This window comes from Triturus cristatus, chromosome 1_2, assembly GCF_964204655.1.
Source record: "Triturus cristatus chromosome 1_2, aTriCri1.1, whole genome shotgun sequence".
Classification (NCBI taxonomy): Eukaryota; Metazoa; Chordata; class Amphibia; order Caudata; family Salamandridae; genus Triturus; species Triturus cristatus.
In genome coordinates, this window is record NC_140580.1 from 1,180,942,620 (window position 1) to 1,180,969,839 (window position 27,220).

Below are 27,220 nucleotides of genomic sequence, written 5' to 3' on the forward strand. Positions count from 1 at the left end.
CAGGCAGTACAAAAAGAGTAACAGCATTACTAGCACGCAGATGCAGTGCAGGCGTCTCACACACCACACTTGCAGCAAAGACAGCAACACTGCAAGCTTCTCAAACACAGAGCGCATGCAGGATGGCATTGAAGTCCCAAAGCACAGGCAGCTGTTGCATCAGCTTCTCTCACAGCACACATGCAGCAAAGGCAGCAGCAATGCAAGCTTCCCAAACTTACAGAGCGCATGCAATTCAGACAGAGTAACAGCATTGCGAACACACAGGACAAGCAGATGCAGTGCTGGCGTCTCACAGCACACATGCAAAGACAGCAACAGTGCAAGCTTCTCAAACACACATAGCACATGCAGTACAAAAAGAGTAACAGCATTACTAGCACGCAGATGCAGTGCAGGCGTCTCACACACCACACTTGCAGCAAAGACAGCAACAGTGCAAGCTTCTCAAACACACAGAGCGCAGGCAGCACAGAAGGAGTAACAGCATTACTAGCACACAGGACAAGCAGATGCAGGGCATGTGTCGCACACATGCAGCAAAGGCAGCAGCAGTGCAAGCTTCTTTTACACACAACAGTGCATGATTCACTTTCCTCACCAAAAAGCACAAACCATGGAAGTGGAGAAAATGCAAGTTACTCTCTCAAGAACCCAAGCTTGCTTGCTTGAGGTGTCACACATAATATGAGCGTACTTTACAGCTACAAACAGTAACAAATGAAAGAACATTTTCTAAACGGATAAGCTCTCTTACTGCACTGTGACAAATTACGCCCTTTGAAAATGGCCATCACTGTATTAAGCGCACAGTAAAAGTACTTTCTTTCAAAGCCCCAAGAAAGCTGCTGTGGCTTGCACATGTGATGTCTTTGAACTTCAAGTCTGCAGTGCATATATTTTGCCTTCATTAGAGCCTCATCCTCATCAGTTGAAATGTACTTCACATTGGCTCAATCACAACCAACACACGCAGAAGAGGCAGCCGCAGTACATGGCGCACTCTCAGACACAGCCAATCGTAGCAAGGGGGCAGCCAAGTGTAAGCAATGACAGCCAAGGTGAAGGGGATGGCTTTCAGTGCTGCCCCTGGACACACACAGGAGTTAGTGGACAGCCAGGCATGCACGCGCTCTATCACAGGAAATACAACTCCCTCATCAGACAGCACGATACTTCCAGTTCAGCTGAGAAGACAAAATGGCATTTAAAAATAAATGGAATTTAATATTTTTTTCAGCCCCTGTTGCGGGCCAGTGGTTCCCGTATCAAATTGATTAAAGGATCTATTTGGATACAAAAAGAGATGATACCACCTTGCTTACACCAATATGTTTTGAGATACATAAAAGTCAGTGCTTTTCTTGTAATATCAACGCAGCGCAATAATTTCAATAGTGCTAGCGCGCCACCATGCAAAACACATTTTTAAGCTTCCTACTGTAGTAGGAGGCTGGGAGCAGGAGGCGCCCTCACAACCAATCCCTAAGGAAATAGGATCACAAAACCTGGTTTTAAATGTTTTTCTTATTCAACAGGTGAAGTCTAATTTCAGCCGTCTGGAGTAAACACACCGGCGGAAATGACATCACTACTTTTCTGTTTATTGATTTAGAAGGTTTTTGCATCAAATCCTTTCAACTGCGCTAAATGGAATATACTGAACGACAAAGTTGCTTGATTAAAAATTAAAGAAAAGAGCAGGTGGCCATTGGGTGACCTCAGAGCTCCACACACAGTGGGATAATTGTAACCTTTACTTTAAAATGTGGGAGTAAAATCATTTCTGTGGGAGTAATACAAATAATTCATTTTATTCAATATTTTTAGGTGGGTAAAAAAAGTATTTTTCATTTTGAATGTTTTATATTACATAAGCCAGGCTTTCTTTGTAGCTGGAAATTCCATGAAGCAAACTGTATTTTTCAAAAAAAGCCCCATTTCAACTCGGGCAGCTTCGAAGAAAGAGCAGGGCCCTGCGGCTGGTCACAGATGATGCTACTGAGCTGAGCGGATCACGCCATCTTGTTCTAGGAGGCAGACTTCCTCCACTTAAGAGGTCAAATAGATTGCTGCACACCTTTTCTGGCAGACAATGATTTCAATAACATCACTGGACAAATTAATAAGCCAAGCTAACAATAATATTTTCAAAATATTTTGCAACCAAATTTCTAAAAGCATAAAGCTCACCGAGACTTAGTGGCCAACACACCACGCGGAGCATTCCTCGGATTATCAATGCACATCTTGTATTATCCCCTTTCAGCATTCCCTCGTTCTCCAGCCAGGCATGATCCACATACATAAAATCCATCCATCCAACAGCGTTCATTATTCAGCTGCACAGTGATCAGGTAACAAGTATGTGTTGAACCGGGTCTAATCATTTATACACCCCAATGAAAGCAGACATAGTTCGATTAATAAAGCGGCCAGGACATTCCACACAGACTCGCTCTTGTATCATGCACAATGTCTACTCCCCCTGTGAGCTACTCCCAAAGCACATCTGTGTTACCTTTGCTCCAAGTGTGCCCACAATGGATGGTGCAGAGATGTTCTCTGCTGGAAGGAGGTCTTCAGAAGGAGACCCATTCGTGAGATTGGACACGCTGCTGCTAGGGCGAGTGGCCTCTTGTAAATCCTGAGCAACCATCCTGTCCAGCACCCTCCCCGAGCAAGGGGACAACTTTGGAGAGCAGTGGCAGAGGGCCAAGAGATCCTAGAAGAAAGAACAAGCTGCTTAGAACAAATGACATGTTTGTTATAAAAGATCAGCTCTAGATGACATCATGAATGGAGGTCAAGATGAGACGAGAGAGCGACAGCATCAATTTATTCATGAACGGCTAAAGCATGCATACAGTTAATGAAACTAGGTACCCAACGGTGCATAGACATGCCATCGTCTGCCAGGCCCCCATTGGGACCTCCGTAGAATTCAACATGAATCCCCGTCCCCGCACCCCGGTCTCCGCCTCGTCCATCCTCTGCCAGGCCCCCGTTGGGACCGCCGCAGGATTCAACATGAATCCCCGTCCCGGCACCCAGGCCTCCGCCTCGTCCATCCTCAGCCAGGCCCCCGTTGGGACCTCTGTAGGATTCTACATGTCTACTGCCATCTCTGCTATGCACCTCCTAGGACATCCATAGGATTCTAGATGTCCACTGCCATCTCCTCACGAACCTCCAGGGGATTCAACACACCCATTGCCATCTTCATCCATTCCCCACATTGATCCTTGCGGGAAAGAAACTGCTCTCCACCTACTTAAGAGCTTTCAAAGTATTCCATACTCTTACTTGTACAAATGTGTGTTAAACCTAGCCCCAAACCACATAAGCCAACATGCACTCTCAAAGCAAGTCCTGCACTTTACAGGGATGTGAAAAGTGGATAATTGTAAATATTTCTTAGCATTCCACTTAAAAAGGGGTCCCATTTTCCAATAACTCATAACTACAAGGTTTTGCGGGACAACTTTTTTTTACATTCGGTAAAGTATACAATGTAATGAAATAACCTCAACAGATAACCATGTTAGTGTTGTTCAGTCTCCATGAACGCATCCCGAAACCACTCATCCCTCCTTGCTCAAGAATTTTGCATCATACTTTACCTCAAAGACAACCACTTCTTACAACCCTCCCCCTTCATTTTCCACCCCATCGCATTCTGCAACCCTACTTTAATCCGCTAATCCACCACATCGTAATCTTTCAGACCTCAAATTCCAACCTCCGGCTCTCAAGTACAAGAAAATGTTTGCCCATCGCATACTCTTATCTGGTACCTGTCCACAATGGTTCAAGTCTGCAGTTGTGTTACCCCTGCAAAAAATAAAAGAAAAAAAAACAAACTTTGCCGCCGCTTCCTCCCCTTTGTTCCACCAACCTTTCGGGTCCCACCAACCTGGTTTACAGGACTTTAATCAACTGAAAACGCACTCTCTCGTAGCCAGCTTTACCGGGCCTAGACTCATCACATTACCCATGATTTACACTCATTCCTTCCTGTATCTGCAACATTTTACCCTATAGATCATCCTACTACACTCTTCTCCTGCTACATTAAAGGTTGTCTCTTCCAATTGTTCTCCTCATACCTTTCACACTCATCTGTGGAAGGGGACCAAGTTATTTCCACCTCTGCATCGCTTTGCATCAGTCCCAAGATCGCTCGGGATCCCTCTACATTCCCCCCCACCTTAGTAACATCAACTGTTAGTTTTTCCTACCATCTCTAAGCAAAAGGATACACAAAACATTCCTCTGCTTAGCAGCTTTCTTGCCTCTTTTTAGGTCTCGAAGACCTAGTGCGCATGCGCTCCTCGCTCTACAAGGCTTATTGTAATCGATAAGATTTTAGAAGGGGACTTAAAGCCCCGCCCATCATTCCCATTGGCTGGCGTCATCATTTATGCTAAACGCTGGCATCAGATTGAAAACAAGGCTTTTCTGTTACCGCCCTGTCTCCTTCTCAGGCGGCCCATCAGGACTGGATCGTTTGCTTGAGGCTTGAGACTGTCTCCTTCAATTAGTGGGTGAGCACTTCTTTTTATCATTCACGCAATAGCGACCGGTTGTTTAACATCGCGGCAGTCTCATCACTAATAATGAGTGCCATGCGATTCTTTTGTGACTTGCGATCGCTCTAAATTGTATGTGTTTTATTACTTTAATGAGCGCGGCGCCCGCTAAAGACACCACGCTCACTTTATTTTTATTCTACATTTATGTTGAGCGCGGCGTCCACTTCAGGGACACCGCGCTCTTTTTTTTTCCATGTTATTTTAGCCGGGCAGAGCTGCATCCAGGTTGTAAGCCCTACTCAGTGGCTGGCTGCTTTTCAAATGCAGAAACTTCAAAGGCAAGGGCGAGAGTCTGCCCAGTTTAGCTGCTGCCCCACCCCCCCGCAATTACCGACACTGTGCGGGAAAACTCCCTCAGTGTAGTCAAGATTATTAGATTCCTGTGTAAGTAGTTTATCGGGCCCGTGTTTTTGCTTTGCATTCTGGGACTTCCCTGGACGTCCTATTTAGCGCACGATAAAATCAAGACTAAAAATATCCGAATGCAACGATGAAACCTCCTGTGCGAGTTACTCCACCACAGAGATAGGAAATCCAGGGGTTCTGTTCAGTCTCATGACTAGCTCTAAGAAGATGGCATGCCAGCGCTACACAAAACTTCAGCGAGAAAGGTATGGGAGGCGTCTCTTACCCTCCCAGTCCGCTGCTCTTGTATGCCAGCACAAGCCCCCCTTCTCTCCTTCATTCATACTGTCTTACCTCTCTTCATAATCTTTCCTCCTCTCATGTTTTTCTCCGCTGCCTCGTTCCTTTTCCTTCTTGCTTGCTGTCTTTCGCCTTTCCTCCAAAAGTCTCTTTTCCCTCTGGTTCTCCTCTAGTGCTGGGCTGTTTGTCTCGTCCACCCCTCTACCTTTTTTCTTTCCGTCTCTCGGTACAGTCTTTCTTCCCCCTGCTATCTTCTTACTTTCTTTTTCATGTTGTAATTTTCGTCTTTTTCTCCTTACGTTTTGCGTCCGCGCCCTTTGCTTGTTCTGCCCAACTTTCTCTTTCAATATAAATTTCGCCTCTGTTTATTTTTCTTTGCGCCTCTACTCTCTCTGCCCCCTTTATCTCTCTTTCTATACCCTCTGTTACTCTTGCCTCCCCTGTTCTCTCGTCCTCCAGTCTCTAAGCCCACCAATCGGTCTGCTTTCCTGAACTGTGGCGTTTGTCTGAGACTCTCCTGACCCCTCCCTCTTTCACCACCCTGTCTTGAAGAAAAAACTTTCACGCATTGCTGCGCCAGCTTGTCGGCTTTCTCCTCCTCTTTCGTAGCCAGGGGGAAGTCACTTCCTTAACAATGCATTGTAAAGTATCCAGCCGTCGACGCAGATAGCTCGGTGCGTTAATTCACCTCGTGCCGGGATTTGCCTTTAAAGTGAGATGATAGGGAGGAAACGCACCTGCAGTATAGATGTGATACGAAGATTACATTTTCAATCATTAGTTTGATATGTCAGAAGGATAACGTGCCTACTGCAAAACAATGTCAATCGTGCGCGTATCATCTATGGGCCTCTGTTGGTGCCGAGCTCTTCAACCATCTGAGGTCGAGAAAATTAATGTCATGTAAATAATAAGTGAATTTATAGAGCGTCAGGTCAGCTAAAAGAGCTTCTAGGCGCTAGATACTTCGGGTTACTAGATCTGGGGTATTGGGAGAAGGGATTTAAAAAAAAAAAACAGAAGACTAAATTTCGATAAAATTATTTATTGTTCATATTTAAGACTCGCGAGCTATCCTAATTGAGTAGTACAAACCTCTCGAAGAAGCGTGTTCTATAATTTAGCACCAAAAAAAGGTAGATTAAGAAGCAACCTAGCCGCCGAGTTTTGATCCAACGGAAGTTTCCTATTTAGGCAGAACCAGGTACAAATGAGCTAGCGTAGTCAAGTCTGGAGGTGATTAGAGCATGGATCGCAGGTTTTCTTTTCTGTGGCTAAAGGCAGAAACCCCAAGATTTAAGTTGGTTAGCAGTGTTCTTCCCGGTTAGGTAGTTGAGTGTGGTCATGGTATGACAGAAGCCCAAATCACTGGTTCCAGAGAGCTCATATAAACGTTAAGGAGCCAGAGGCGTAGTTTACTCAGTAAGATTCGGGTAGGGGGCTGACATTTCTCAACTAAAACAGTGGGCAACAGGGTGAGAATGTGTGGGGTGACCATGTTGTGGGATGGACTAGTCTCATGAGGAGCAGAGTCAGTTCTGATTTGCAGAATGTGGGCCTCTGGGACTAATTTAGAGTCTGGCAGACCTGTACTCTATCTCACATTTACACGAGTTTGAGCTATTGACTTTGCAAAGAACAATGCCTTTTATTTTTGATTCATTTTTAAAACATAATTAAAAGGCATTGTCATTTACAAAAACCAATAGCTTAAACTCGTGTAAATGCGAGACCTATTGCATTGGAAATGCTTGTTCAATCATGCATCACTGACTGCCTCATTAGCTTTAGGATAGCTGTGCAACCTCTTCTGAAGAACTGGGGTCTTCTACTTTCCCTCATCACTAGCACCCCGGCCTCTGCAGCATGCAGTCCCCGCACCCCGGCCTCCGCCCCGTGCCGTCCCCGCACCCCGGCCTCCGCCCCGTGCCGTCCCCGCACCCCGGCCTCCGCCCCGTGCCGTCCCCGCACCCCGGCCTCCGCCCCGTGCCGTCCCCGCACCCCGGCCTCCGCCCCGTGCCGTCCCCGCATCCCGGCCTCCGCCCCGTGCCGTCCCCGCACCCCGGCCTCCGCCCCGTGCCGTCCCCAGGCCTCCAGCTCGTGCAGTCCCAGCCCTCCGGCCCGTGCAGTCCCAGCCCCCAGGCCTCCGCTGTTGTGTTTCGATTTAGATACCCGTATATAAGTTTCCCTGAATCATGTCCTTATTTAGGCATAGAATCCCAGTCCTTATTTAGGCATTAGCCATGCTAACCAAATACAGGCATGGTCACCTACATCCGGCCATCCCACGTCACAACGAGTTCTTAGAAACCAGACCCTTAAGCCAAATGGGACTTTCTCCAACTAGGATTATTGATTTCTCCAAGAACTCATCTATTATGCATGAACTACTATTCCTTAGGGGTTCATCCAAGATGTCTTCCTCTGCCCGACTTTACATCAATGCTAGCATTCCTAAGCACCTTCCAGGTATAAATATACCTTCCCTTACCATGGCAAACCACGGCACGACTCAGCACGACTTGACTGCATGGTTCGCCACGGCAAGTTCGGAAGAGACCATATCCCGGCCTGACGCACTGACCAGACGCTGTCATCCCTGCTCGCAGAGAATCAAGCTTCCAGTATTCTGACTCCCTTCGCGGGATGTTAGAGTTTGAGACCCAGAAAGAGATTCCCACCTCTCTCATTCTAAGGTATGGAGCTGACTAGAACCTAGAGGAACACTTGGCCTACTAAACTTAGTATATACCATACTATAGAAAACAGCACCTACTTCTTACCTCGTACTACACTTAGGTTAGGTACACTGGGGTAGAACTATTTAGAAGCATCAGATGAGTATTCACTTTTTAGCCCGTGTTATTTATGTATGTATATATATATATATGATTATATGTCATAGCTAAAAGACAATGCTATTGCAGTATTATTTCTGGTTACGCGGTGCGTATTATATCTTGCTTATGTCTAATGATTGTAACAACTCGTATCTCTTACACGAGAAACAAGACTGCTCAATAAACCCCTTTTACTGAAACACCCGTCTGTCTATTTCTGTGCAACTCTGGAGAAACTAAGCATGCACGATTGACTGAGTGAAACTTATCTATTGTTTCCACGATTCTGAGACGCGTTCCGATTCTAAGGAAAACAAAGTTGTCATGTTTATGCAGTTGCCAGAAACGAATCCCTTCTAGTTTATTCGAGAACTTTCTAGTGACCTCTGAGTTAGCTGGCACACACAAGTAATTAACTTTAATGTACTCGATAGGGGCATACTGACCGTAGTCCTATGCAAAAACTATAGTGTATATTATTCCAATGTGCAGAGCTTCTAAGGGAAATAGGAACTACACTACATCTTAACTTTGCCCAGTGCCATACCCACACCCAGGCCTCCGCCCCGTGCCGTTCCCGCACCCAGGCCTCCGCCCCGTGCCGTCCCCGCACCCAGGCCTCCGCCCCGTGCCGTCCCCGCCCCCAGGCCTCTGCCCCCTGCCGTCCCCGCCCCCAGGCCTCCGCCCCCTGCCGTCCCCAGGCCTCCGCCCCCTGCCGTCCCCGCCCCCAGGCCTCCGCCCCCTGCCGTCCCCGCCCCCAGGCCTCCGCCCCCTGCCGTTCCCACCAAACACAGAGTGCATGAAGTTTGGAATGATTCAGAGGACTGTTTGCAAAGGTAGGAACAGTCCCGAACATATCGTCTTAAATACATGTGCAATACCGCTCGTATCAGACATGTTTAAGATAAGTCCCAACATTTCTGTGAAATGTGTAGGGCAATTTGTCCTTAACAGAGCCTGTATCTCAGCTGAAGTCCTTGTGACTTGTAGATCATAGGTTTCTTTGGCCGAGCTCAAAGGCATGGTTTGTTGTAAAAGAATGGCTTTTTCCCGCACCCAGGCCTCCGCCCCGTGCCGTTCCCACCCCCAGGCCTCCGCCCCGTGCCGTTCCCACCCCAGGCCTCCGCCCCGTGCCGTTCCCGCACCCAGGCCTCCGCCCCGTGCCGTTCCCGTACCCAGGCCTCCGCCCCGTGCCGTTCCCGCACCCAGGCCTCCGCCCCGTGCCGTTCCCGCACCCAGGCCTCCGCCCCATGCCGTCTCCGCACCCAGGCCTCCGCCCCGTGCCGTCTCCGCACCCAGGCCTCCGCCCCGTGCCGTCTCCGCACCCAGGCCTCCGCCCCTGCCGTCTCCGCACCCAGGCCTCCGCCCCGTGCCGTCTCCGCACCCAGGCCTCCGCCCCGTGCCGTCTCCGCACCCAGGCCTCCGCCCCGTGCCGTCTCCGCACCCAGGCCTCCGCCCCACCCCGTGCTGTCTTCGCACCCAGGCCTCCGCCCCACCCCGTGCTGTCTTCGCAACCAGGCCTCCGCCCCACCCCGTGCTGTCTTCGCACCCAGGCCTCCGCCCCACCCCGTGCTGTCTTCGCACCCAGGCCTCCGCCCCACCCCGTGCTGTCTTCGCACCCAGGCCTCCACCCCACCCTGTGCTGTCTTCGCACCCAGGCCTCCGCCCCTTCGAAAAATATCCATGAGGGCCTTCACCACGTATGTACCCTAGATCTCGAAAAATATCCATGCATCCATGAGGGCCTTCACCACGTATGCACCCTAGACCTCGAAAAATATCCATGCGGGCCTTCACCATGTATGCACCATAGATCTCGAAAAATATTCATGCATCCATGAGGGCCTTCACCACGTATGCACCCTAGATCTCGAAAAATATCCATGAGGGCCTTCACCATGTATGCACCCTAGATCTCGAAAAATATCCATGCCGATTTCGGAAAGAGATGAAGATACACCTCTTTAAAGAACACTCCATTACAATGCAGTAACAGATTACTTCTGCTCCCAGAAGCAAGCTACCTCTCCGGCCACTCCTTGATAGCGTCCTTGCCTTTGACAGAGCTCCACTGCCTTTTGGCATTAGTCACACTATACAAATAGCGCAGACATATTTTAATGACCTCCTTTGGTTAATACCCTTCATACAATCTGTTGACCACACTACCTACCTCTATCAAGTGATAATGCCGAATAAATAAAACAATCGCTGGGACTAGCTTTCCAGCCCATTACTAATATATCACCAACTCCACCGCTCAGGTGGGGGAGGTGAGGTGAAGCACATCTTTCAGTCCCCGCCATCTTGGGTCTACCTGCTACTCACCAAAAACGCCCCTACATTTAGCATATTAGGTAGCTCCTCCGGACCGGAAACCTAGATCTGCAACGACCTAAGAAGAACGAAGACATTCCTGCAGAGAAGACGACTACTGCCTTGGTCCCAGCCCTAACGACCCTGTGACTTGTCTTGCAGCCAGCGACCTCTGAAACCCCTGGGAGGACTGCTGCCTAAAAAAAAAAAAGAAAAAAAAGACTCCAAACTCTCGTGGACAGCGAACCTGTCCAGAAGAACCTAACCTCCAAGGACTCCGGATCCAGACGGATCTGCGTCTCCTGCCAACTCTGCACCAGACACCCACAGTCTGAGTGGCCTTCCTGCCCAGTGAAGCCACAGTAACGATATGGACTCTCAATCCAGCATTGGTCGACCTCTCCTGACCTCCACAACGGCACCTGCAGTGTAAACGTGAACCTGAAGGCCCCCGCCCCTCCCCAACCTTGATCAGCCCAGTAAGAAGAAACCTGATGTCTTAAGGCACCCCTGCACCCGAAGCCCCTGGGCTTTGAGGAGCTTGACCAGCGGTGGCACTGTGACCCTCAACATACCAACTTACCTGTGCTATCACCTGTTTCCTGCCTGCATCCTCCGGTTCGATGCCTGTAGCCTGTTTCCCAATAGAAGGTTTTCTATTGAAGCGCATTGGGTTTCCAATGCTGAAATTGCACCCTGCACCCAGTCGACCCTGTGCCGCATGTGGCGTCTGTTTGGTGCTGCTTTGTGACACCCCTGTACTTCCAAGCCTCCAAACCTTGGTCCCTGCAACCGATCTAATTACAAGCACACAGTGCGGTTCGAAGCACCCCCAGTCTCCATTGAAACGCGTTCGGCCAAAGTCCGAATTTGACCTCTGCACCCAACCGCCCCAGTGCCGCTGGTGGTACAGTTTTGGTACTGACGTGACCCTTGCCCCCTGTTGACCTTTGGTCCAGAATATTGGAATTGTAAGTCACAAACGTTGTAAGAGAAGGAACACTGTAAACTGAACTAGCTTGTCATACAAAACTCTTCATTTGAATCACATTCTCAATGCCAAAGAGTCAATCAAAATAATTCAATAACAAAGATTATCTCACAGAAAGCATCACATTTTCATGTATATTCTTTGTATTCTTTTATTGTTGTTTTCACATTTATGACATCTTGAAGGGGCTCAGGCGGCAAGCCGTGTGAATCCCCCCAACAGCCAATAAAATATCTCCTTTCTGGGGCGTGGCTTGGACAGCTATGGGTGTAGATGCCTGAATCCAGCGCTCTGCCAAATCCTGGGAGCGAGCAACAAAAAGAACATATATGAGCTGAGGAACCGAGGAAAAAAACACACCAAATGATGCCGGAACGATCGAGCAAGAAGACGACCCGAGAATCGGAACCAACCCCAGCAACAGAGTGAAGTAACACAGCGAAGAGGAAAACTCCCGGTGTGCAAGAGAAGGAAGATCCAAGATGGTGCCCGCAAAGTAAAAAGAGTCCAGCAGCTAGCTTACTTAAGGTTAGTGCTGGGGACCTCCCGTGAAGTTCAATGAGGCAACGGTAACCATTGTAGGAGCCCGGGTGGGGGAGACGCTCGATAAGCCTTCCAGAATGCAACAATCCTGGGATGGGGGCCGCCATCTTGGGATTGCTGACAAAACAACTCTGCCTGTATTAAGAGAGCAAGCTGTGGTATGACTGAGAGAAAAGAAACACGAAAGAGGATCACCGCAGTAAAATAGCGAATTGTGCGGCTTTGGTAAACGCAAGGGCAAGTTTTGTTCAACGGGAGCCATAAGTTACGCAAACTAACAAGGACTGACGTAGTGGGGAAAAAAACGAAAACGAAAGTGTATTCTACAGCGTGAGCCGCCATCACAGACTGGGTTGTTGCCGCCATCTTAGCTCCGGCAGACAAACAACTCGGGCTATATAACTACCTTATCTGTGAGACGGGGGCAAAAAGTAACATAAGGCAGAGTGCTGCAGTAGAGTGCACTCTCAGCAGAGCTGCGAGAACGCGGACATTCGCAGCTTCGGATGTGTGCAGCGGAAAACCACCAACAACCCAGACTAACGAGGCTAGACGTAAGGTGGCTATTAAAACGAAAGCAAACGAAAGAAAGACATCAGTAAGTACCATCGCCACAGATTGGAGGAAAAAAAAAAAACTCCACAATTGGCATACTGGCCAACGAGCAGGATAAGGGCAGAACTCCTAGCGATACATAACAAAGCTAAGAAAGACTACGCCAAAGGAGTATTTCTATCTATTTCTTAATGAGGGCATCGCGGTCTTAGCGGGAGAAGGAAAACATAAAATCTGCAACCGGGAGTACACGCTGACTCAACCAGAAACCAACAAACAGCCACAACAAGGGAAACAAACCCGGCAAGACATACAAACCACAGCGAGACTGGAAAGACCTCAGTTCTTCTATCGCGGCCACGTATAAGATCACAGCAACCCAAAGTAAGAAAGGTGTAGCAGTGGTTCCAACTAGTCAGACAAGACATGAGCAAGGTGAGCAAAACTTATTGGGGTGCATAACGTGGAAGTACTAGAAGCAACTAAGCTTAAAAAATAAAAAATAAAAAAAAATAATAAATCAACAAGGTCTAGAGGATAACAACAAACCGATCACTCACGCAGATCAGTTGGCGTAAAAACCAACATACAAGGTGATCCGGAGTTTATTGGGGCAAGTACAGTCTACAAGACCTTCAAGACCAACAACAGCCCAACGACTCAGACACAGTACTTCAACCACGGACGGGGGACAAAAGTGATACCTAAGTGTCAACAAGGGGGGGGAATCAAAAGAAAACCAACCATAGAGCGGAAAGTCAGAGGAAGGTTCAGCCTACAGCAGGAGAGGAGAGGGTTAGTAGTCATGGCTGGCAATGACGGGAAACTCACGCAGCAGCCCAAAAATAATAAGAGTGACACTCTTGACTCCCCTATCAAACAAAGACCGGATATCAACAGCACGCTGGACATGATTTTGAAAAAACTGGCAGAAGTACATGACCTAGCAAAATCGACTAAACAAACCACGGATGCTATCCAGCTGCAATTGGCTGCGGTCAGAGCCGGTATCCACGCAGCGAACAATAGACTAACAGAAGTAGAGCAGAGGGTGAGTGATGTGGAAGATGGCGAACAAATGACAAACAAGACTCTGCTAGAACTTTCCAAAACCACTGCAATGCTCCGTAAGCAAACAGCAGAATTAGACGATCATAACAGGAGGGGGATCATCAGAATACTAGGGGTCGCCGAGGGAGAAGAGGAGAAAAGTGGGTCCTGCATCGCCTTCATACAAGACATGATCCCTAAAATTACTAACATGAAGTTTGATCTCCCCTTGGAACTAGACAAGGCATACAGAGTTACAGCCTTCAAAACATCAAATAAGACCACACCACGCCCCATAATGTGCAAGCCTCTCACATTACAACACACCAAAGCCATCTTCGCAGTGGCCAGAAAAAACCAGAATCTGCAGTGGAACGGCCAAAAAATCATCCTCACCCAAGACTACTACAAACACACAGTGGACTTAAGGAAAGGATTTGAGGCCCAGAGAGACAGATTAAGGAAGGAAAACAACCTTAAGGAAAGGATTTGAGGCCCAGAGAGACAGATTAAGGAAGGAAAACAACCTCTTCTCATTCATAGGCCCTACGAAGTTCAGAATCACCGACAAAGGCAGAACGCACGTATTCGAAGACCCCAATGACTTGTCAAGTTATCTACAAGGTTCGACTCAGCAAGAAATGGATTTCTCCCAAGCAAGCGTGAACAAGAGGAGAGCCTCGCGCCAGATCTAGGGGGAATGAATGACTGTACGACATCTCAAAATTCTGGCTTTGCGGACAATTTCCACTACTACTCTAACACTCCCGATCTACCTCAGACAGGCCGCTATTCCTCACATTTATCTACCTCAAATGGCCAGACGGACGAACCTACCTCAGGGAAGGAACCTGGATCTTAAAACCACCACACCGGGGGGCATTGAAGCCCTTGGATTTGGGACGCTAACAGAGCACGCCAACAAATAAAACAATGCTGAGACAAATTAGATTGATACGAGAACACCAATAACGCTAATATCCTTTCTAAGATCATTACTACAGTATTGCATAATGTGATTGTATTAACCATGTGGGAACGCCCGTATTGCTCAACAGGGGAATATATCATGCTAGACAGGATGCGCATAGCGTTTAGACTAGGGTGAATAACGCCACAGATGCTTGGACATACTGTACCATAATGTCCCAGGGGAAAGCAGAGTTGGATCTTTGCTGTCGCACGTCCAGAATTCTATGTGTAGGTTGCGGGGGGTGGTGGGGAGGGGGTTTTAGTGTTTCTTACGTCATGTTAGTAATGTTTGTCAGGCACACATGCTTTGTCTCTATCCACTGTACCCTATCCTCTTTAAACCTTCCCATCTACACTTCTGCACTCACTGGAGAGAATGACACCAGGTCACGGGAGGGAGCGGCGACGAGGGTCCAGAGAGAAGATGACACAGAAAGCGCACACATGAAGTCCCAAAAAGAGCAGGAGTAATACTGAACTGAAAAGGAAAATGGCTTTGATCACACAACCATTAACTAGCAAAACAAATGACAACTAACCTTGCGAAAACATTAACATCCAACTTAAAGATAGTCTCCCTAAATGTTAAAGGTCTCAATCACCCAGTTAAAAGGAAAAAAATACTTGACTACCTAGCTAAAACTAAGGCAGATATCTTTCTCCTACAGGAGACTAGGCTATCCCTGGACGATGCAGAACGGATTAGGGCAAGATGGGTTGGTCAGATAGCATGCTCTCCGGCCGTAGGAAAGAAACGGGGTGTGATCACTCTGATAAATATGAACTCCAAAATAAATATAGAAGATCAACAATGCGATGTAGGAGGAAGAATACTGGTAACGCATCTGAAAAAGGGGGAAGAAAGCAAAGCATTCATGTACTCAACATCTACAGGCCAAACACTGGTGATTCCAGTTTCTGGGAGGGCATCTCAAAAAGGCTGGAGGCACTCCCACAAAATGACCTAACAGTGATGGCAGGTGACTTCAATATGGCGTTAGATTACACTATAGACAGACAATCACAGTGCCATTCACTACCCCCGGGGGCGCACAACGTACTGAAAAATGTATGTACCAGATTCAATCTTAAAGACATGTGGCGACTTCAACACCCGGACACGAGAGTTTACACATTTTACTCTAACCCACACAATTCATACAGCAGAATAGATTACATACTGATCACAGGTACACACACCCACTTAATAGAACATACAGACATAGCCACGAGAACTGTCTCAGACCACTCTTGCATCAGCCTTCTACTGTGCGGGCGCCACAATGAGGATCATCCACGAAGATGGAGATTCAACAGTGATGTGGTGTCAGACCATAGCAGGGGAACCAAAATAGAGGAGGCCATTAAAGAATACATTAACTTTAATGACACTACAGACACAGACCCTAAAACCATGTGGGACGCACTAAAAGCCACAATTAGGGGGACAATTATGGACATTAAAGGTACGGTGAACAGGAACGCAAAGTCACAGTTGGGTCAACTAGAAATGGATATCCAAAGACTAGAGGCAACCCATATGTCAGACTCAAAGAACGCAGAGGTACTTACAGAACTCACAAAGAAGAAATACAAATTCAACAGAATCCCGAGCGACAGAGCGGGTATGTGGATAAACAAATTTAAAGCAATAAACCTATGCGAGGCTAACAAAGCAGGGAAGATCCTGGCATCCTGCCTAAAACACAAAAAGAGACAGCATACCATCTCAACAATCACGGACTCACAAAATATTACACAAACACAACATAAGGAAATTCTACGTACATTTAGTGTATTTCATCAGGAACTCTACAATAAAGACCAAACGCTGGACGAAAAGTGTTGCACCGAGTATCTTAACAGACTAAACCTCCCAAAGATAACACCAGAAGAGGCTCTCACTCTAGGGAAAGAGATTAGTTCAGCTGAAATTGAGATTGCAGTTAAGTCCCTTAAAGCTAACAAGGCACCCGGGCCAGATGGTTACACAGCCACTTTCTATAAGACTTTCATAACTCAACTACAACCAACTATGAGAAAAGTATTTAACCATTGCGAGGGGGCAGGCATGGTCTCACATACCATGTCCGAAGCTAATATTATAGCTATCCCCAAAGAAGGCAAAAACACCCAGTTTCCCCAAAACTACCGGCCTATTTCTCGGATTAACATTGATTGCAAGATATATGCAAAAATCCTGGCATCAAGGCTTAATAAGGTTCTTCCACAACTTATAAGCAACACACAAGTTGGCTTCCTCAAGACACGCATGTCACACGATAACACCAGACTTCTATGCCATACTCTGGATAGAGCGTCCAAGTCGGACAAACCTGCAGTGACCATCACACTAGACGCGGAGAAGGCGTTTGATAGGGTATCGTGGCATTTCCTAGAACAGTGCATGCGGATCTTCAACTTGGGAAACTCTTTCACACGCAAAGTTATGGCACTATACGAAAAGCCCACGGCTCGTATTGTGGTCAATGGGGCTGTCTCAGAGCCATTCACCCTGCAAAGAGGGACAAGGCAAGGTTGCCCCCTGTCCCCCTCGCTAGTCCTACTAGCACTAGAGCCTCTGATTAAGAACATCGAGACCAATGAAGAGATGAAAGGGGTCACCATCAATGAGGTCACAATCAAACTAGCAGCATATGCGGATTACATCCTCGTCGTCACGGAAAGCCCTAAATCCTCTATCACGGCCCTAATGGAATCCATAGACAAGTATTCGGCCCACTCCGGCTATAAACTTAAAGACAAGTCGGAATGCAAACCACTCAACATACACACCACTAAAGACATATTGGGGGATTCGGGTCTCGCCTGGCAAACCAGTTTCGTAAAATACCTGGGCATATACTTTGGGAATGACCTTAAAAACACACTGGAACAAAATGAAAAAATAATGCTGGACAAAATAAAGAAGCTGTTGGAGGACTGGTCACCTAAATTCATTACGTGGTGGGGGAGGATTGAGACAGTAAAAATGATGGTTAGCCCAATGGTCAACTACCTGGCAAATATGCTCCCTGGAATACTCACTGACAACTTCCATTGCAAAATAGATAAGATGCTGAATAACTTCATCTGGCGAGACAAAAAAGCAAGGATAAGCCTTAAAAATATTAAGGCTGTGGAAAAAACTGGGGGGGATTAAACCTGGCGGATTTTAAAACCTTCCAAACGGCCTTTTTGGCAAAACAGGGTAGCTACTGGATTCTACCCGACCAGGAGTACACACCAGCTTGGCTGAGACTAGAGAGAGCTATCCTAAACAACCTTGAACCATTAGCCCTACTAACAGCAAATAAACAAACTGGTAGTAAACCCAATACTCAAAAATACCAGAAGCGCCCTACTGAAGGTAGACCAGAAGATGGAATACAGCATAAAAAACTCGAGATGGGAATTACTATGGGCAATAAGATAAAATATAAAGGGAAACCGCTCTCTATGGATACGTGGAGTAGAACAGGGATATCCCACCCTATTCAACTCGAAGAGGGAGGGAATCCCACCACTTTTCAGGATGCTAAAAACCAAGCACAACTTACCAGACATAGAACTATATAATTTCCTAAAAATCAAAACAGCACTGTCCAAAGCGAGACTTTCCGTTACCAAGCCGTCAATCACCCAATATATGACCAACCTCAATAAAATAGGCCACCAGGTTTTACACATCTATAGACTCCTACGGCCCAGCACATCCAAACTTAAAGAAAAGACACGTAAATACTGGGAGTCGCAGCTAAGAGATACACTGAGCGAGAAAGAAACCCAGGTACTATGGTCCTACCCCACACAAAGTAAGATAACCCCAGTACTAGCTCAAACAAAGTTCTGGACGCTACACAAACTACACTGGACCCCGGCGCGCCTGGCGAACCTTGGTTTGAACACCAATGACCAGTGCTGGAATTGTAAGAACGTAAGGGGGGGGGGGGATCTGGCTCATCTCGTATATCACTGTCCCAAAGTCAAATCATACTGGGAGAAGATCTTTGCCTTTTTAAACGACATGTTAGGATGTACCCTTAAAACGGAGTTTGCCACCCTGGTAACGGCCTCTTAGGACAGAGGCAGTCTCATAAGACAGCGACTTACTTGATCTCCTACTAAAAGCAGGTGTAAAAATGGTTCTCAATAAATGGAAAGACACCTCCAAGGCAACGTTTAAGGGATGGCTCAATTGGGTGACCTACCTTAGAGGTGCAGGTACGGTGGCCCTACGAGATTCACCGTGGAGACAGCCCGCCAGGAAAATGTGGGCATCCCTGGACAAGTACTTCGACCCCTATGACCCACCTTGAAGGTGCCTAGTATAATGACCCGTATACCAACCCTTTTTAGACAATGGCGAGCAGGCTTCTCTTTCTCTACGCTCTGGTCCCTTCTTCCCTGTCCCCATCTGTGCTTCCTGTGACCCTTACGAGAACAGAGGGTGGGGGGCAGCCAAAAAAGGAAACAAAAAAACTGTACCTCAACTAGCACAGCATGTGCATGTTTTATGTTATATGTATCTGTTTTTATGTTATATGGCTTTTGTATATGACAAAATATCAATAAACTTCTATTGAAATTACAAAAATATCTCCTTTCTGCACTGAAATACAGCGCAGGACGTCTGACAGCTTCCCTGACGGAATGAGAGAGCCATCACCGGTCGACCTAGTCTACTTTGCGAGATGAGAGAGCTGAGGCCACAACCGTGAGGCGTGGCCTAATCAAGCAGAGGGCTGTATTAAAAAAAAGAATCGGAGAAGCAGAAGGGTCAGCTAGCGCCGGCCCGTCAGTGGCGAGGGCTGGTCTCCAGCTAAGAAAAGAGAGTGGCCGGAGGCCACGTGCCCGTCCGGACCCAACGACAATGAAGCGTTGAGGACCCAACCCGCGAGCAAGAAGAGATCATTGCAGTCACGCGACGGGACGTGGCCTGATAGAACAGAGGTCCGCTCCGCACAGAATCAGCAGCACAGAAAAGAGATATGACGAATCGAACACCGTAGCAATGCAGCTGTGAAACTGTGAACCGCCGCAAAAATGAAACCGGCAGACTGCGCCGGTGCGGGCCTGAATTAAGGTGAGGCCCTGTGGCTATGAGACCCATGAGGAAGGAGATCAAAGGGGCCAGCACCAAGGGCACTAAAGAGGAGACAGCCCGCAGAAGAAAAGCTCCCCTGCTGGGTGAAGGTAATGCCTCTGAAAGCCGCAAAACCCTCCCCTAGTGGTGATCACTGAGGGGAAAGAACTGAAACAGATCCTCAGTGGCAACGAGAGAAGAATAGGTGGGCCCAGAGTTGTATACAGCCTCCCAGTTGACTTGCTTATGACTTGACCTGACCCCACTTGGCTTAGTGGTGCCACCCGCAAGGTAGCTGGAAGGGGGGGTGGGGGTCCCACTCACAGCGAGTAGTGGAGCATAACAGACACCACCTCTGAGATAGGGAGGCCAGGTGCAATGGTCGAGATACCTTGAGATTCAGACCGTGACCCAGGGTGTACCCATCACCCCAAACGAACCTGTGGCGCAGCCAGAGTCATATCATGCTGGTCACCCACTGAGAAATTCTAATTGAATGAGCAAGAGCTCACCAACGGCGCGGAGATGTAGATGTGGCGTGGAAAACTAGCTTAAGACAATGTGGGGGAACAAGGGGTCCCGAGTGACACACCAAGAGAAGTTGGACAAATGTGCGCAGCCCAAAACAGATGCTCCAGTAGCAGTGGAAGACAGGCAACAACAGCAGCCAACTACTACAGAGGGAGCCCCGACACTGCAGGACATTATGGCGGCAATACTAGGGTTGCGTACAGCATTGGAGAGTAAAATAGACACAGTCACCTCGGAGGTTACCCTGATGCATGCAGACCTACGTAACCTGTGTTCCTGCGTCAAAATCATTGAAGACTCCATAGCCACACTCCAAACCATCACTAAAACACTTGAGGTACAAATTAATGTGTTGCACACTACAACTGCCACCCTAGAGGCTCGGGTGTAAGAATTTGGGGGGCGTGCCCGCAGAAATAATGACAGGATTCTGAGGGTACTAGAGCAGGCAGAGGGCCAGACTATGGACCTGTTCGTTGAAGACCTAATCGTGAAGCACCTGCAGCCACATGGTCTCTCCAAATACTTTTCAATGGATTGGGCCCACCAAGTCCCAGGAGGCCAACTGAGATCTGGGGCACCCCGTAGCCCTATAGTGGCGTGGATCTGCAGACGGCCAGATCAGCCCCACCATTTAAACTGGAAAATGCTATCATCACATTTTTCGCAGATTTCTGGATTAAAGTTCAGAAACTGCACAACTCCTTCCTTGAGGTCAAGAGAGCCCTATGTGATAGAGACTTAAAGTATGAGATGCTATTCCCGGCCAAACTCTGAATAGCAGCGGACGGTAAGACTTGGGTTTTTGAGACCCCTATAGAGGCCTGGGACTGGCTGGATGGTTGGCAGAGAACCAGCACTCCCGTATCAGCCGTCAGAAAAAGCAGAAGATGAAGAGAAGGAACCTCAGGCTGGGATCCCCTACGGGGACACAATTCCGAAGTCAGATAAAACTCAGTGGCGTTTCACGTCTACAAAAAGACACTGGGGCTCCCTGTGGATTGGCGGTGGCTTGATTGAACTGCTATAGTGCGGAAAAGACTTCACATGCTTAAGGGGGAAGGGACAGCGGGCAACCTGGTTGGGTCACGTTCCCTGCAATGGGACATTAGGGGTGGGATACACAGGCACTCACCAATGTTGGGGGTGAGCTGTTTTGATTCCACGATGCAGAGAGGAGGGAAGTTAGCTTAAGTAGTTTACCTGTGGTTTTTATGTGTGTGCGTGTTGAGGACAGTGACGGCGACCTACAATGCCTATCCCATGTGGTTAGGCGACGCATATTAGTGCAGCCTTCGCATAGACTCAGAGACAAGGGTAGGTGTCCCCCCCCCCGGATGCTTCAAGGCATTTAAAAATAAGATAGTGATGTCCCGAGCAGGGCTGGACACCCAGCAAAGACATTGAGAGACTCAATATAGGACCTAATGAATACTACTCAGATACCTTTTAGTTTTAAAATCCTTTCCTGGAATGTGAATGTGTTAGTGGACAAACTTAAACAGACATAACTTAAAGCGTCACTCAACTGATATAGTCCTTATCCAGGAAACGCATTTGCAGGGCACAACTTATGGTGCATTAAATAGGTGGGGTTACAAATCAGTGGCACATGCGGGCTACTCTAGAGGGGTGGGTGTTCTGCTCCGCAACTCTTTTCCATTCACTACACAGCATATCACACATGATCCGCATTACATTTTGTGGCACTCCCTGGGCACTGTGAAGGCCGCTTATTCAACACCTCTCTCTACATACCCCCACCCCCCCCAAGGCTCCACACTGCGGCACTATCAGATCTGGGCTTGCTTAATGTACGACTATCACAGGGGGAGCTGCTCATAGGAGGCGACTAATGTTGCTCTCAGCGGAGAGATAAGACCGTTGGCCGGCGCAACAATGGGACCCCTTGGGCAAGGCGCTGGCAGATTTTTTTCTCAGCTATGGGCCTGGTGGATATGAGTTTGCGCAATCCACTGGCCCGTCAATATACTTTCCATTCTAGTGCACATGACAGTGTGTTGCGCATAGACTCTATACTTACTTTAGGAGTGCAGCTTTCAAGGTTTAGTGAAGTGCACCATCTCTCAAGGGGGATCCCAGACCACTCCCTAATCTGAAAAATGTATGGTAGACGAATCGAACTGGGGAACACGTGGTACCTCTCAATCCCTGGTACTTGATGATGCCTCATATCCGAGGCAAATTGCAGAAGGCCACGGACCAGTACTTCAAAAAGAATGAGGGTACACTTGACTAGAGTTCTGTGGGAGGCCTTTAAGATAGTGATAAGAGGTCAGGGTGTCTAGCTGATTGCAGGTCACAACGAAGAAGAAGGAACAGCTAGAGGAGAAAGAGATCCAGAGTCTGGTGGCCGAAATTATCCCGACAGACCTTACGGAGGTGCAACATGAACTGCACATCAAATGGAAAGAACATAGAGATGTTGCGGAGGACACAGCCAGAGAAAGATACCAAGGGACCTTACATTGATTATACGAGGTGGGAGATAGAGCGGGCAAACTCCTGGCATGGTTAGACAGACGGGAAGCAGCATCGAAATGGATATTCAAGGTTGTCAGGGAGAGAGGAGTGGCAGTAAGAGACAGGTAAGGTATTGCTGATGCCTTTGCAGCGTTTTATACGCCAATATACACCCTGTCCAAATAATGTCACCAGGGAGGAAGCGCAGGATTTATTAACCCCTCCCAAAATGCCACTGCTAACCGTGACTGACTGGGATAAACTAGAAGCGAAACTCACGGAGAGTGAAGTGACCCAGGCCATTTGGTCACTAAATTACGGGAAAGCAATGGCCCCAAACAGCCTCCTGATCAAATTGTATAAACTGACAGCCTCCAGGATTGCTCCTTACCTTGCCAAGATGTTTCAAGAGGTTGGAGGTTGGGAGGCTTCCAGAAGACCAAAGATTTGATAATATTGTGGTTATACATAAAGCAGAAAATACACAAGAATGTTATACGTCTTACAGGCCGATTTCCCTGTTAAATGATGAGGTCAAGATCTTGGCCAAGTTGTTAGCAACTTGATTGACCCAAGTAATAGGTACCCTGATCAGTCGGGTTTCGTGCCTGGTAGGAACCCCTACATGGGGTGTTAGGAAGGGCGAAATGTGTGCAAGAAGATGCCGTGGTGGTGTCACTGGACGCTAGAATGGAGCAGTCCTGGAGAGAAAAGGGTTCAGGCCGACGTTTCTAGCATGGATACGTCTCTTACGCACAGATCCCTTAGCGCAAGTGACAGTAAATGGATGCAAATCAGCGATCTTTAAATTACAACGGGGCATGAGACAGTTGCCCCCTTTCCCAGCTGAACTTTGCCTTCGTTTTGGAGCCCGTATGGATATGCATTATAATGTGAAACCTTCTTAGCTTCATCTTCCTGCCCTCTAATTCCTTTTGGGATTATTATTGCTTGGCAATTTGACTTTGTTACTGTTTTGGTACTGCATAAAATCTTTACACATTCTCCTAAATTAAGCCGGTCTGCTCTGTACAAAGCTGCCTGGGAGTGGAGCTCAAATTAATTTAGTTAATTTGAAGATTCACCCTGGAAAGGGTTGTGATTATTCCTTGCGGTGGGCAGTCACCCACCCCAAATAATAATCCAATTTTACACAGAAGCACCAAAAAGAGTTGCTGATTGAACTTAACCGCCAACGTCCCAGATGCTCTTTGACAAAGATTATGATGTGCCAATATTTGTCAAGCGAATACTGAAGTATTTTTGGCTAAATTAGGCCATCTAATGACAAGCTACAGCATTACCCCATAACATTCTGAAAACAAGGCAACTCCAGTATTACCCTAAGTTCTCCCCATTCCTTTTCTCATGAGGAAACCTGTAGAAGAAGAGTAAAACTGTGTGAGGAAATGTGGTGTATTATATGGTGTGGTTGAGCAACCTCACTGTGTAATACATTTACCAACCCATTTAGGACCCTTCGGTTTCCTTTGTCAAACAATCAAAGAAAGAAACAAGGCACCCGACACAATTATAAAAATAAATTCTGCTCCTGGTCCTACACAACTGCCACCCCTTTCTACGCTGAATCCAGGTACTCCTAGTCCTCCACTACAGGCACCCCTTCCTACACCGACTCCTGGTCATACACTCTGGCACCCCTTCCTACGCTGACTCCAGGTCCGGCACTACAGGCACCCATTTCTACGCTGGCTCCTGGTCCTACACTCTGGCTCCCCTTCCTACGCTGACTCCTGGTCCCCTCTACTGGTGCCCCTTCCTACGCTGACTCCTGGTCCCCTCTACTGGCTCCCATTCCTACTCTGACTACTGGTCCTCCACTACTGGCTCCCATTCCTACGCTGACTCCCGCTCCTCCACTACTGGCACCCCTCCCCTTCCTATGCTGACTCCTGGTCCCCTCTACTGGCTCCCCTCCCCTTCCTACGCTGACTCCTGGTCCTCCAGTACAGGCTCACCTTCCTACGTCGACTCCTGGCCCTCCAGGACTGGCACCCCTTCCTACACTGACTCCTGTTCCGCCTCTACTGTCTCCCCTTCCTACGCTGACTCCTAGTCCTCCACTACTGGCACCCCTTCCTACACTGACTCCTGGTCACCTCTACTGGCGTCCATTCCTACACGGACTCCTGGTCTCCTCTGCTGGCGCCCCTTCCTACATTGACTCCTGGGCTTCACCATTGGCAGCCCTTCCTACGCGGACTCCGGGTCCTCCAGTACTGGTGCCCCTTCATACGCTGACTCCTGGTCCTCCACTACTGGTGCCTCTTCCTACGCTGACTCCTGGTCCCCTCTACTGGCTCCCATTCCTACGCTGACTCCCGGTCCTCCACTACTGGCACCCCTCCCCTTCCTACGCTGACTCCTGGTCCCCTCTACTGGCTCCTATTGCTACGCTGACTCCTGGTCCTCCAGTCTGGGACCCCTTCCCTTTCTAAGCTGACTCCTGGTCCTCCACTACTGGTGCCTCTTCCTACGCTGACTCCTGGTCCCCTCTACTGGCTCCCCTTCCCCGACTCCTGCTCCTCCACTACTGGCGCCCATTCCTACGTTGACTCCTGGTCCTCCACCACTGGCAGCCCTTCCTACGCAGACTCCGGGTCCTCCAGTACTGGTGTCCCTTCCCTTCCTACGCTGACTCCTGGTCCCCTCTACTGGCTCCCCTTCCTACGCTGACTCCTGGTCCCCTCTACTGGCTCCACTCCCCTTCCTATGCTGATTCCTGGTCCTCCAGTACTGGCACCCCTTCTCTTCCTACGCTGACTCCTGGTCCCCTCTACTGCCGCCCCTTCCCTTCCTACGCTGACTCCTGGTCCCCTCTACTGGCTCCCCTTCCCTGACTCCTGGTCCTCCACTACTGGCGTCCATTCCTACGCTGACTCCTGGTCCTCCAGTACTGGCGCCCATTCCCTTCCTACGCTGACTCCTGGTCCCCTCTACTGGCTCCCCTTCTCTGACTCCTGGTCCTCCACTACTGGCGCCCATTCCTAAGCTGACTCCTGGTCCTCCACTACAGACACCACTTCCTACACGGACTCCTGGTCCTACACTCTGGCACCCCTTCCTACGCTGACTCCAGGTCCGCTACTACAGGTACCCCTTCCTACGTTGACTCCTGGTCCACCTCTACAGGCTCCCCTTTCCTTCATACACTCACTCCTGGTCCTACACTCTGGCTCCCCTTCATACGCTGACTCCTGGTCCCCTCTACTGGCTCCCCTTACTACGCTGACTCCTGGTCCCCTCTACTGGCACCCCTTCCTACGCCGACTCCTGGTCCGATCTACTGGCACCCCTTCCTACGTTGACTCCTGGTCCCCTCTACTGGCAGCCCTTCCTACGCTGACTCCTGGTCCCCTCTACTGGCTCCCATTCCTACGCCGACTCCCGGTCCTCCACTACTGGCACCCCTCCCTTCCTACGCTGACTCCTGGTCCCCTCTACTGGCTCATATTGCTACGCTGACTCCTGGTCCTCCAGTCTGGGACCCCTTCCCTTCCTACGCTGACTCCTGGTCCCCTCTACTGGCTCCCCTTCCCTGACTCCTGCTCCTCCACTACTGGCGCCCATTCCTAAGCCGACTCCTGGTCCTCCACTACAGACACCACTTCCTACACGGACTCCTGGTCCTACACTCTGGCACCCCTTCCTACGCTGACTCCGGGTCCGCTAGTACAGGCACCCCTTCCTACGTTGACTCCTGGTCCACCTCTACAGGCTCCCCTTTCCTTCATACACTGTCTCCTGGTCCTACACTCTGGCTCCCCTTCATACGCTGACTCCTGGTCCCCTCTACTGGCTCCCCTTACTACGCTGACTCCTGGTCCCCTCTACTGGCACCCCTTCCTACGCCGACTCCTGGTCCCCTCTACTGGCACCCCTTCCTACGCCGACTCCTGGTCCGATCTACTGGCACCCCTTCCTACGCTGACTCCTGGTCCCCCCTACTGGCTCCCATTCCTACGCTGACTCCCGGTCCTCCACTACTGGCACCCCTCCCCTTCCTACGCTGACTCCTGGTCCCCACTACTGGCTCCTATTGCTACGCTGACTCCTGGTCCTCCAGTCTGGGACCCCTTCCATTTCTACGCTGACTCCTGGTCCTTCAGTCTGGGACCTCTTCCCTTCCTACAGTGACTCCTGGTCCTCCAGTACTGGTCCCCTCTACTGGTATCCCTCCCCTTCCTACGCTGACTCCTGGTCCTCCAGTCTGGTGCCCCTTCCCACACTGACTCCTGGTCCCCTTTACTGGCTCCCCCCCTACGCTGACTCCTGGTCCCCTCTACTGGCTCCCCTTCCCTCTTAGCTGACTCCTGGTCCTCTAGTCTGGGACCCCTTCCCTTCCTACGCTGACTCCTGGTTCTCCAGTCTGGGACCCCTTCCCATCCTAGGCTGACTCCTGGTCCTCCAGTTCTGGCGCTTCCCCCTTCCTAAGCTGACTCCTGGTCCCCTCTACTGGCACCCCTTCCCTTCCTACGCTGACTCCTGGTCCTCCAGTCTGGGACCCCTTCCCTTCCTATGCTGACTCCTGGCCCTCCAGTTCTGGCTCCCCTCCCCTTCCTACGCTGACTCCTGGTCCCCTCTACTGGCT

The 27,220-nt window shown here is 49.0% G+C and overlaps 1 protein-coding gene across 1 annotated transcript in view; it reads right to left on the minus strand.

Annotated features, from left to right (window-relative positions):
* The window catches only part of GLE1 (GLE1 RNA export mediator), a 336,359-nt gene that overhangs the window by 296,241 nt on the left and 12,898 nt on the right, over window positions 1-27,220 (minus strand). Inside the window, exon 2 of the mRNA XM_085614075.1 lies at window positions 2,522-2,725. Coding sequence (XP_085470201.1) covers window positions 2,522-2,725 — 204 coding nt within the window. The remainder of the gene's footprint in view (window positions 1-2,521; window positions 2,726-27,220) is intronic.